General features: G+C 48.8%; 1 protein-coding gene across 2 annotated transcripts in view; it reads left to right on the top strand.

Moving 5' to 3' along the window:
* SUFU (SUFU negative regulator of hedgehog signaling) overlaps window positions 1-12,680 on the top strand; it is a 116,108-nt gene that overhangs the window by 82,926 nt on the left and 20,502 nt on the right. The window contains exons 7-8 of one of the 2 annotated variants that reach the window (XM_014851981.3): window positions 410-563; window positions 2,685-2,796. In XM_014851981.3, the coding sequence (XP_014707467.1) occupies window positions 410-563; window positions 2,685-2,796 (266 nt within the window). Of the gene's footprint in view, window positions 1-406; window positions 564-2,684; window positions 2,797-12,680 lie in introns of both variants that reach the window. The other variant, XM_014851971.3, reaches the window with a different exon arrangement.

The following is a 12,680-nucleotide window of genomic DNA, read 5'->3' as shown; positions in this document are numbered from 1 at the left end:
TCAGTGAAGAGAGGAAGTACTGTGACTTTCCACAGAGAAGTAGTTCCCAGCTCTGCCACATCAGCTCCATGGGCCAGCTTAGGGGAGGTGGGAGGAGGGGGCTGAGTCAGGGCTCTGAAACAAGTGTGAAGGTCATTTTACTGGAAGGTTGATGCTGGAGGAGAAGCTTCCCTTGGGATTTTCCTTCTTCTCAGCTTCCCCTAATTCCTGGTTCCCTTGGAGGAGTCCAGGGGCAGCAGAGACTGCCATGCATTAGTAGCCAGGGAGAGTAAGATCAGAGATCCTGGTCTTCTAGCACCTGTCCCATGCGCAGCACTAACAAGGGCTCAGTAAATGCTGGAAAGGTGGCTGTGACCTTGGGCTACCAGTTCGCTGAAGGAACTCTGGCTCTTTGGTTCTTTCCAAGCAGGAGAGAGTTGACAAAGGCATCGAGATGGATGGGTCCAATCTGAGTGGTGTCAGTGCCAAGTGCGCCTGGGATGACCTGAGCCGGCCCCCTGAGGATGACGAGGACAGCCGGAGCATCTGCATTGGCACACAGCCCCGGCGGCTCTCTGGCAAAGGTAGGAGACGTCCCCCTTCCCTTTCCCTAGGCCTGGTTTTCGGGCTCTCTAGGATGGGTCACTAACAAAAAACAGCCCATTCAATAGTTTATTTCCTGGCAGGATTTAAACAGCAAGTGGAGTCTCCCAGTATTGGGTGAAATTAAGGGAGCTCTATTGAGCCATTTCTCCTTTGTTTCCTGTGTGTGTTTCAAATGCACCACCAGCAGTGACATTGTGTTTTAGATTTGCCCCTTGCAATCTGAGGCTGTGGAGGTGAGTGGAAGCCATAGAACAGTTGCAGGAAAAGGCCATAGTACACCCAAGTGCAAGAGAACAAGCCCCGGCCGCCCACGGAATTGATGCAGGGCCTGAAAGCCATGCCAGACCCGAGGGTCACTCTGGCCTCAGGCCTTCCCAGGCCTTAGATGAGACAGGCTTGAGTGTGAGGGCAATTTGCAAACCTCCCCACCCCACTGTCCTGCAGATACAGTGTAAGGGGCCATGGGCAGGGCACCCTTACCCTCTGCATTCTGGGTGTGGCCTCGGGGAAGGAGGATATGGCTCTCCTTTTGGAAGCTTACTATGCTTACCATGCTGGTCTTAGCCAAAGAAACTGTTGTGGTTTTTAACAAAGGGCATCACTAAGTCCAATAGAAACACATCCATTTACAAATACATGTATTTACAGTTTCTTTTTTACTTCCTTTCTTTATTTCTCCACTTTTCTCATTTTTTGAAGAATAAGATACCTCCAGTCCTGAATAAAATACCTCACACGTGATAGCATTTATAAAGGTTTTTTCTTTCCATAAAGAGCAACTTAAACCCCTGCTGCAAACATCTGACTCTTCTTTCCTTCCCGCTTGTTCTAATGGTGTGCCAAGCCCATGGGGGTTGTGAGAGAAAGTGTACAGTTAGTAGATTCATTTAGTTGCTTTTGACAGAAGAGGTAATTTAAGGAGGGATTCCTAGTTTTGTCCAAAATTTTAACTATTATTGGCTATTTTTTAAAAGTTATAAAAGTAGGGGCCGGCCCGGTGGCACAGTGGTTAAGTTCGCACATTCTGCTTCGGTGGCCCGGGGTTCACCAATTCGGATCCCGGGTGCAGACATGGCACTGCTTGGCATGCCATGCTGTGGTAAGCATCCCACATATAAAGTAGAGGAAGATGGGCATGGATGTTAGCTCAGGGCCATTCTTCCTCAGCAGAAAGAGGAGGATTGGCAGCAGACATTAGCTCAGGGCTAATCTTCCTCAAAAAAAAGTAAAAAATTATAAAAGTAATCCATGTCACTATAACAAGTCAAACAGTTAGAAAAGTTAGTAATTCCCTCCATCGCTACTCTAAGCCTACCCATTGAGCAACCACCATTAGTTTGCTTTTTTGTGTGTGTTTGTAGTTTACAGAAGTAAATCTTAGACCAAAAACCTCAATATAGGGGACCAGACTAGTATTCTTCACCCCAAAGACCAGCAAAGCACCTTGCAAAGAAATAATCCCTCCAAGGAACTGCTCTCTCACCTCCTGGCCCTTGGCAGACCCATGGAGAGGCAGGGTTTCCTGGGATAGGACCAAGGTGAGGAGATGACCTCAGCATTCCTCTGACACAGCCCAAGGGGAAGAGTTGACAGGGCCAGATACCAGCTGATCACCTAGAACCGAGAAACTTGTGTAAAAGGTGCCTGCCCATTCCTGGCAGGACATTTGCAGCCCCTAATGGTGTCCATTTCAGCGGACAGATCTTTGGGTGGTCTTGGGCAGTAGCAAAGGCCTTGTCGGTCGCCGTCTGGAGATATGTTAAGGGTAAATCTAGGGGCTGTGATGCAGGAAGGGAAAGGACAGTGGAGAAGAGCCCGGTCTTGGAGGGTGCCCTTCTGAAGCCTGGAGGCCACGCTTTGTGTTATATAAGAATGGCACTCTTCAGATCAGAAATTGCTTGAGAGCACAGTGTCTCATCTGCCCTGTGTCCTCACGCTGTGTTCACTCAGATCTCACAGCTGATGCCTCGAGTGGGCCTCAGGACCAGCCTTCACGGGGTTCTTTCCCTAGCACATCTGCAGAGCCGGGTTCCAAGGGCAGTGTTGGGGGATGCTGGGAGCCCAGAGGGCCATCAGGCAACTTAGTGGTGTCGTTGCAGACACGGAGCAGATCCGGGAGACCCTGAGGAGAGGACTTGAGATCAACAGCAAACCCGTCCTTCCGCCAATCAACCCTCAGCGGCAAAACGGCCTCACCCACGACCGGGCCCCGTAAGTTCCCCGCCCACAGAGGGGTTAGTACAGCTTCCTGACAGCAGTGTCCTGGGGCTGGGACAAGGGGGCAGTTTTATTCTGAAGGGCTTGTCCCTGTGGCTTGCATGAGAGAAAACAAGGTCCATAGTCCTTGCTGGATGGGCCCAGGGTCTCTGGAGCACACAGATCTGTGGGTCAGAGGAAAGGGCCTCAGAGGGGACCCAGCAGACCAGGAATATAAACATCAGTAAATATTTACATGGGCTGTGTGAGCAGACGGGAGGCCAAGTTGGGGCAAAATCTGACTTGGGGCCTCCCAGCCTTGTGGGAGCCCATTGTGCTGAGCACAGTTCCCCTCCTTATCTCAGCCTCGGCCAGAGTTGCCCTTCCTTCCTTCCTGGAGCCTGGTCTCCGGCTGATAGCTGCAACCCCAGGGGCCTCCCTGTCTGGCCAGCTTCATATTGGACGCCTGCTGCTGAGGCCTTCTTCCTGCCTCCCTTCCATGGGGGCCCAGGGAAGGGAAGGGAAGTCCTTTGCAGGCCTCTGCTGCCTGTCCGGGGGCCCCTCTAGCCCTTGGGAGAGACTGTGGCCACCCCAGAGGTCAGATCCGCTTCCTGCTGACCTCTCTTCCTCTGGTAGAGGACAAACGATGGGCAGGGCTGGAGCTGGGCACCCCCTCTGCCCTTAGTCCCAGGGCAGCTCTAGGGAATAGCTGCTGGCAGGGGATGCCTGGGAGCTGGCAGCCCAGAGCAGGAACCTTGCCTGCCAGGGAGGAAGTTGCTGTGCCCTGGGCTAAAAGGGAGGGAGACCACTCCTTCAAGACCAGGGTGATCCATCGTTCTTCTAGGAAGTCTTTATTACATACTCACTATGGGGCAAGCTCAGGGCCTGGAGAGCCATCTGGGGTGTAGGCTCTTTTGGGGATGCATGAGCTAAAACAATGGATTAATTAATTAATTGGCATGAGTCTGGCTGTAGGTCCAATTTGATGGAAATAGCTACTTCTTTGAATTATAGCTCCACTTGCTCCTCCATGATCTTCAGAAGTGGTAGTGATTTAATGCACTCCAGAAAAGACAAGACAGCATGATCTGGAGAGTTAGGGAAGGCTTCTTGGAGGAGGAAGAACATGAGCTGGACCTTAAAGGCACCCTAGAATTTTAACAAGCAAGGGAAGGAGCTGACAGGGATGAAACAGGGGCAACCTGGCTGGTTAAAGTTGAGGCTGCAACCTGGGAGCAGATTGTGGAGTAGAGAGAGTTGTTCTGGCCGCCCAGGATGGCTCCCTAGAGAATCTGCCATCAGAAGCCATGAGAGTTGAGCTCTTTAGCAATAGCCTAGAGAAACCTCCACTGCCATCTTGAGCAGCTTCCAACTCAGCCAGTGGGTTTCTCTGCCCAGCTGCCTTAAAGTAGATGGCTTACGGCACATGATCTTGCCGTGGCAGCAGCAGATGGCCAGGCTGGGGCATCTGAGAACTCTCCACCTGTGAGTCTATGCCCTGTCCCAGGGCTACACTCCTTCCTGTGCCCTGAGCTTGGCTTCTCCCTCTGGGTCCCATTGGTACTGGTGGGAGGCTGGGAGGTGCTTGAGGACTTAAAGGCTCAAGCAGGTTGCCCTGTAACTTCTAGACAGTTTCAGTCCAGATGGTCCTCCCACCTCTGGAAGGTGCAGGTTTCTGGGCAGAAGAGCCAGGGCTCCTGCAGAGACACCCCACTTGCCCCTCTTGTATATCTGGGACAGGCCTGAGATCTCACCCCCTGTCTTAGGCATACTTCCAGCTGATGCATCTCCCAGACATTGTAAGGGGGCACAAGGCTCTGGGTTCCTGGATGCCCACATACAGCCCAAATTCAGCCTACCCTCTGACTGGGCAGCAGGGCATCAGAGCTGGTCCGCTGGCTATCTGTGGTCACAAGGCAGAAGCTGCAGCCTCTACCCTTTGGCCTGAGTTGGCTGAGCTACAGAGAGGTAGGTGGGAATACATCAGAGCTGCCAGCCCTCTGGGGTCATCTCCCTTCCCTGCAGGTCAAGTACCCCGTCAGGTCTCCAAGGTGCCAGAATCTGCAGTCTGTGGGGAATCAGAACATTTCCTCTGAAGTTCTCAGTGCTGGTCACCAATTGGTTGAGAAATGGCTCCTCCTCCTTTGCCAAGAACATTGTCCAACACACCCCTCAAGACTCCAGCTCCCTGTTATACCTCAAGATCGATGGTGATGGACTCAGTTCAGATTAGCAAGCACAATTGTAATATCTGTGCTGCCCACTCTGGGACCTGACCCCGTTTCAGATAAACTGCATGGATTGCCACTAAGAAAGCTGACCGAAAATGTGCTGGCATCAGTGTTTGCTCTCTCCCTATGAGGGAGCATCCAGCGTGGGCCTAATTGTGTCTTCGTGTCTGATTTTCCTTTAGTCAGGCTTTCTGGGCTGGGCGCTCTGAAGCGTGGGTCTTCATGGGTCTGAATGTGGTCTGAGGAGGCCTCAGAGATAGGCCAGAGGTTCAGAAGAGCGGGTGGAACCTGGACATTAGAGCTGGGCTCTGTCTACTTGGCGGAGTCAGGCACTTGATCTTTTCATACCTCAGTAGCAACTAACACTTAGATGGTGCTTAGCGTATGCCAGGAAATGTTCCAGGTGCTTTATTCTGTATTAATTTAATTCATCCTCATCGTCACTTTATGAAGTAGATAATCTTATTATCCCCCTTTTATAGATGAGGAAACTGAGGTACAGAGAGGCTAGTAAGTAACTTGGCCAAGGTTAGAAGAGGGTAGAGCTTAGGGCAGTCCATCAGCTATTAACACTGTGTGGTCTTCTCACTCCATTCTCAGAAACTCCATGAGAGACACATGAGACTGTGTGTCTGAAATAGTAAGAACCCTCTTTGATGGGCCTCATCTAACCAGTCAGAGCATGAATAGAGATCTCTCACATGACCCCGAGGACAAGGGTAGAGCCCCGTGTTAGAAGCTCACTGTGCGCATTTAACTCTAGGGAGGACCTGCTGTCAGCCTCGGTGCTTCCAAATCCCAGAGATAACAGGCTGTGTCATAATTGGCTCATTTATACCAGAATTACTTTTTGACACAAAGCCTTGTTTTCCTCATGTTCAGAAACAAAACCAACACTGTCTCCAGCCCCTCCAACTCCTCAGGGCTAGGGGAGTTCTTTCTTTCTTTCTTGAGGCCTTACTTCCTGCTTCCCAGAAAGGCAGGCCCCTGTGGGTAACCTGCTCCTCTCCCATTCCCCCTTGCCGGCCCTCCTCCCACCGCCTTCCGGGAAGGAGAGTCCTTGGCCCTCTTTGGGGCTTCTTCCAGCGTTTCACAACCATTGCATTCCAGCCGTGAAATTTGTATCTGGCTTTTCCCAAGATGATCAGTTGAGAAAAGCCTCCTTCGGCTTGCTGGCGCCTCCCTTCCCACGGCCCGCCCGGGTGAGTTTGGGAAGCAATCCCTTTGTGCCACTGAGGGGAGCCTGGCTTACGGACTGCGGCTGCCAACATTTGTAAGGGGGGCGGTTCACTGGGCGTCCTCTCTGTCTGAGGTTGCCTGGTTAGACATGGACTGTTCAACAGAGTCTGGCCTTTGCTCCAGCCTCTCCACAGTGACTTGGAGGACATGCGTGGTCAGGTGCATCACATGGGGAGGTTCGCATGTCTGTAAACTGTTGCTCTGATGCTGGGAACCTGCATCAGTGCACCAGGACCTCCTCCTCCCTCTGCCAGTGACTCACTGACTGAGCTTGGGGGACCTTTGAGGAGCTCTCTGGGTCGCATACCCTCCCCAAGAAGAGCAGGGGTCATGCATGTGTGTACACATGTCTTGGTGGAAAAGGTTCCTGACTGTGGGAGAAGCACTTTGGAGTTGAGGCACCTTTAAAAAGCAAACTAACCATCATTGCTGAGCCAAGTTTCTCGGTATTCTGGAATTGCACCAGCAGCTTTTAAGACTTTTTTTTTTCTTTTTGCCTTAATTTTCTGGAGAATTAAGGTTTTGTAGCATCAATTCTCCTATTGTAACATTCTCAGCTGCACCCACCCCCCAATCCACACACAAGTACACACATGTATTTTCCACTTTTATGAGTGTCTCTGTTCTCATCTTTTTGGCCTTTTGGTTGCAGTGACTTTACTGCCTCCCATCTTGAATAGTTTGTGACCTGGCCAGGGAGTCATCCTTTAGAGAAAATTGTGTTTTGTTTTGCTCAGCTTATGAGGTCCATGAACATTAATTAGAAGAAGAAAATATCTAGTTTGCATCCAGTGAATTGAGTGAAGGAAGGTGAGTTTCTGTCTGGGAAAACAGCTGGGCTGTTGCTATGGCCACTTGCCCACAGGATAGTCTTGGGTAACCCTGCTTTAAGGGGTCTGGCGCATCAGGCCACGGCCAGCCCGGAGCCTGCGTCTGTCACATTGGCTTCCCTCACCACGCCCACGCTGGGGAAGTAGGGTTGTTTTCACGGGAGAGAAACAGCCCTGCTTTCAGGGCCCCAGCCAGGCCCCGAAAGGCTGATGGGATGAAGGGTCCAGGCCTCTGTGATCCATGTATGTCTTGCTAAGTGCCTGCCTTTATGTGCCTTTCTCAGAAATACACGTTTTTGAAGGGGAGGAACAAGGGGCCCCACAGCAAGGCCAGCACGGGTGAATTTCTATTTAAACTCCCTTCTCTGCTCCACTTCCCCAAAGAGATGAAGCCGTGACCACTGTTAACACCCCAGCCTCAGAGTTCATGGCTAACATGTTGGATTCTCAGTCCAAACGGCATCCCCCTTCCTTGAGTTGCACAATCAGGAACATTTTTATCACCCATCAGTGTCACCCAACACTTCAGCAGTGAGTCACTTCTCCAGAGAAGGGAAAAGGAAGGCTCAAAGGTGAGAGCTGGAGAGAGGAAATGACTCAGTGTCTCAGAAATCGGAAAGCCAAGGGCCCTGGCCAGAACAGGCTCATTCAGGAAAGCAGGGGTCCTAACCTCCCACCCAAGTCGGAGCGCAGGTCTGGGGATGGAGGGCCCTGGTGCCCAGAGGAGTTAATAGTTGATTAAGGAATCCACTAACCTTAATGCAAGTTTTAGTCACCCTCTCTTCTTCGGCCACACTCTGACCCACTGTTCCAGTATCACATTCCATCCTTGGGATGTTCATAATGAAAAGATTGCATTATATCGTTTGGTTGTTGCTGTTTACTGATAACCTTTGAGACCTTTTACCCCTCGTATCTTCCCCATGAGAGAATTTGTCAAAGTGACCAGGTGGTACAGCCTTGTGCTTAACAGTAGCTGTGGAGCCGAGCAAGTGAGGCACCCCCACCATGCCCACACCCTGTTCCAGTCCTGCCCTGAGGGGAGACCTGCAAGTGGTTCTTTCTCTGGAAAGTTCAGAGCTTTCGTCAGCAATCTGAAAGCAAAAGGAATAATCTCCCAGGCTAGAAGCAGAAGCCAGAGGTTGGGCTGGGCTCAGCAGGCCAAACCCACTTCACATCTGAATAGTTGCCAACCCTGATGCCCTGGTTCCTGCTCCCGGGCGTCCCCAAGGAGAAGGCCCCAAGTCATGTGGCCAGTGCAGACGTCACCACTGTCACAGGACTGGAATTGTGGCTAAAAGGAGTCTCGGTGGTTCAGCTCCTCTCCTTTCCATGCCTGCTGCCATTGATAGAATATGACCAGTACCCTTGGGCTAAAATGGAAAAATTAAGACTTTTAAATTTGAAGAGACCAAGGTGGAGAGGCAACCTGGGTAAGGTTCTGTTAGTCTCTAAAGCATGGGCAGGGTGAACAGGGGCATGCACAGCACTAGAAATCTGGGATCTGTCTTGACACTGGAAGGAGAAGTTGTTTTCAGATACTTAAAAAGTCACCTTATCCAGTGGGAAGCGTAAATATAGAATGTGTTATATAGTCAGTGGTAAAGAGAAGAAATAAATGGAAAAATGTAATCAATTCCTGAATTACCAAATGTGTGCCTGTGGTATTCCATAAACTGCCCCTCAGTGCTCCAGATACAGGAAGAGTCCTGGGCTGGACGGGTTCCTGAGGCCGAGCAGGCAGTTTTTATTGAGTATCGCCATGTGCCAGGCCCTGTGTTGTGGGCTGCTGTTGTCCCCATTTTACAAATTAGAACGTGGAGGCTTAGGTAAGATTATGTAACTTATCTAGGGTCAATATTGCTGGAATAACTGTCCAGGCCAAGATTTGAACCTTGGGTTGTTTGACTCCAGATCTGGGCCTCTTCACCACTGGGTACTGCCTGTAAAAGAAGATAAACATGGAGGAAGTGCCTGCCAATTCACAGGAAAAAATAACTGGAAAGAGGGCCTTGGAAGTCTGCATACTAGTGCACAGGGTGAAGTTGGTATTTTAGTTTGCCTGGAAACCCAGAAGGGTGGCAGGTCAGAGGGGACCATTTGGCTGAGAGAGGCATACTAAAAAATAAAGTGAAATCTGCTAGAGGATATGCTCCATCAAAATGAGTGAGAAAGACATATGGACTACAGGAAATGGGTTCCAACATGAGAAAGAAGCAAGAGGAATCATCAGGGTTAGAGGGACAAGTGATCCCATGAAGACAGCTGTGCAGCAAGAACAGAAGGCACCAATTCAGACTGGAGTAGTTTGGGAGGATCCTCTGAAGAAATGTCTTTAAGAAGATAAAATTGATAAATACTTGATGTATTTGAACCTCTTAGGAGAATCTGTATACCGTTGGTAGTTACTTTAGGATTGAGTTAGTGATAGACACATAGAAAACCAAGACAGTTACTAAATCGAATGAAATAGAAAGTTACACCAGAAAATAGAAAGTTACCCCAGAAGGGAAAAGTAGTCCTGGTATACCACATGGCTCAGTTGTAAATAGCATTGGTATAGCCTAATAATGTAAACACTTAATACTGATCCAAACAAACTTGTGACACGGTTACCCTGGGAAGATGGGAAGGTGGTAGTGTGGGATGGAAGGGAGCTGAAAGCTCGTCTTCTGTAGTGGGAAGTGAGTAGGTAAAGCTGAAAAGGGAATACCAGGAAGTAGAAATAAAGTATATTAGAAATAGTGAGGAAAATACCAAGAGAATCAGCTAACAGGGATGAAAGTGGTTGTCTCTGAGGAGGAGGGAGTGGGAAGACTGCTGGCTACTGTAATGAGCCTTCTAGAACTATTTGACTCTTTAAACTTTAAAAAGGAAAAGTGAAAAAAAAAAAAGGTCAACCAAGTATATTGGAGGAGCTGTTACAGCTTACCCTGCCCAGTAAAAAGAAAGGATGACACATTTCCAGGTAAAAAGCACAAAACTGGCACCAAGGCAAGCTCTGGTCAATACAGAGGAACTTCAGCTTCCCGGCATCATGCTAAGGGCTGGAGATGAACAGTGTATGACTGTCCAGCAGGCCTCCTGAGCTCGTCTGTCTTGGGGTGAAGGAAATGATGAGGGGCACTCGGCTGTGCACCATATTCTGACCAGCAAGGACGTTAATGGAGTAGGAGTGACACGGCCTTGGAAGAAAGCAGCTTGGTTACAGCAGAGTTCAAGAGGGAAAACCTTGAGCCCTGTCAGAGCAGTGCCTGGCCAGTGGTCCCCAGAGGGGAGGGTCCCCACACAGCCTTTTAGGGGGTTTTGTTGGATAGTAAGTGAAAAGAGGTTCGTTTGGCTAAGATTGGAAGATACTGGCTTACACAAAATGAAACTGGTTTGTTTGCTCTCTGAGTCCTCCTGAGTCTTCAAAATGCCAACATTTTGTGAATCTCTAATCTGAGATATGCATATTACTGCATCCAGCCCTTTCCACATCTGCTTTTCTAGAAGCTTCTTTTAAATGAAAATTCCATCAAATACCCTTTGAGAAGCCCTACCCTGGCTTCTAGGAAGCAGTTCTTTTAAAGAGTTCAGGGGAAAAATAGATGTCCTCATGGCCTCGAAACCCCAGAAGGAAGGACCACTCAAAGGGATGGGAGGTTCCTGAAAAGAAATATTGTGGTTATGTTTTAGCTAGCATCAGGAAGATCTGGGGGTTTTGTCTCAGCTCTTTATTTGCTCATTGTGTGACTTTGGGCTAGTTATTTAAGTCCCTTAGTTTCAGTTTCTTCATCTGTAAAATGGGAAAAATAATATCTATTTATAGCATCGTCATGGAAATGAAAGGAAGCAAATTATATAAAGGGTTTAGCATAGGACCTGACAGCATAATCTGCACTCAATAAAACGTACCTCTTAATATTATTATTGTGAATAGTCTCCTGAAAATTAACAGGAGGTATAATACCTCCAGGGACCAGTATAGATATATAGAGAATCCTTTATATAACTCAGATTTTTTTTGAAGAATTTGAACAAAAGCTGGAAGGAGAAGTATATTGTACCAACACAGACTTTGAGGAACAGGATCAAGACAAGTTGAAACTCAAGAAGAACTTAGTCTTGCAAAAAAGTGCTATGACCAGCAAAAAGGACTTTATTTTTTATACTTCTGTTTGCGACAAGAAGAAGAAAACCTAGGCCTAATTGTTTGGACAGAGTAACGTTAATCAGTGGCAGAGAGAAAGTGCAATTTACTCGAGTTCTGTTATGCTTCCATCTCAAAAAGAATGGTTATCAGACTAGGAAGGGTCACATAGGCATTGATAAGAGGATTGAGGCCATGATTTCACATCTCCTGGGGCACATGTATTGTTCCCCAGAATACCAGGCAAATCGGCAGATGAGATTCATGAAGCTGGTGTCCGTAATCTTTGAGAGATGGGGGAGAGGTGTTGCCAGACTGAAAGCACTCAAAAGTTTCAAGATGCAAAAAGCATCTTGGGGGGCTGGCCCCATGGCCGAATGGTTCAAGTTCCACAAGCTCTGCTTCAGTGGCCCGGGTTTGTGGGTTTGGATGCCGGGTGCAGACCTACTCCACTCGTCAGCCATGCTGTGGAGGCCTCCCACATACGAAAAATAGAGGAGGATTGGCAAAGATGTTAGCTCAGGGCTAATCTTCCTCACACACGCAAAAAAAACCACAAAAAACTTACACTCTCAGGCCTGGCCCGGGGGCACAGCGGTTAAGTTTGCACGTTCCCGTTCAGCGGCCTGGGGTTCGCCGGTTCAAATCCCGGGTGCAGACATGGCACTGCTTGGCATACCATGCTGTGATAGGTGTCCCACATATAAAGTAGAGGAAGATGGGCATGGATGTTAGCTCAGGGTCAGTCTTCCTCAGCAAAAAGAGGAGGATTGGCAGCAGATGTTAGCTCAGGGCTAATCTTCCTCAAAAAAAAAACAAAACAACTTTGTATACTAGTGAGCCTTGTGTCAACTCTCAGGAAAAATTCTGGACTAGATTATTCAGCAAGTAGGCTGTGAACACTCTAAGGGAAAACCATGAGCCCTGAGAGTCAGCACAGATTCACAGTCAGGCCTGCCAGACCATCCTCACTGCCTTTTAAGAAACAGTTACCTATTTTTACCTGGTAGACAAAGGAAGTGCTGTAGACCTTACATAGGTGGGGTTTAGCAACTCATTTGGAGAATGTTTTCTGAGATCATTGTTGGCAAGACAGAGAAATGTCCACAGAGCACCCAGGAGGGTGAGGGGCTTGGTGATGGGATGGTTGGGTTGATTTATAATTGGTTGGATGAGCATACCCAAAGAGTAATGATGTCAGTCTGTCAGCCTGTCTGCCTGGCCCTGTCCCCTTCACTGTTTAATCAAAGCCTGGGATGAGAGCATCAGTGGCGGGTTTATCAGTTTGTCAGTGATGTGAAGTCAGGAGGGAATGCCGACATGATGGATGCCAGAGTCAAGTTTCAGAAATATCCAGACTGCTTGAAACACTAGCCAGATAATGCAGAGTTCTACTCTTAGCTCCAAATTATCCATGGTACAGGCAAGATGGAAGAGAAGAGGTCTCAGCTCAGCCCATGAGAGAAA

This window comes from Equus asinus, chromosome 2 (genome assembly GCF_041296235.1).
Source record: "Equus asinus isolate D_3611 breed Donkey chromosome 2, EquAss-T2T_v2, whole genome shotgun sequence".
NCBI lineage: Eukaryota > Metazoa > Chordata > Mammalia > Perissodactyla > Equidae > Equus > Equus asinus.
This window is presented reverse-complemented; position numbering and strand designations above follow the sequence as displayed.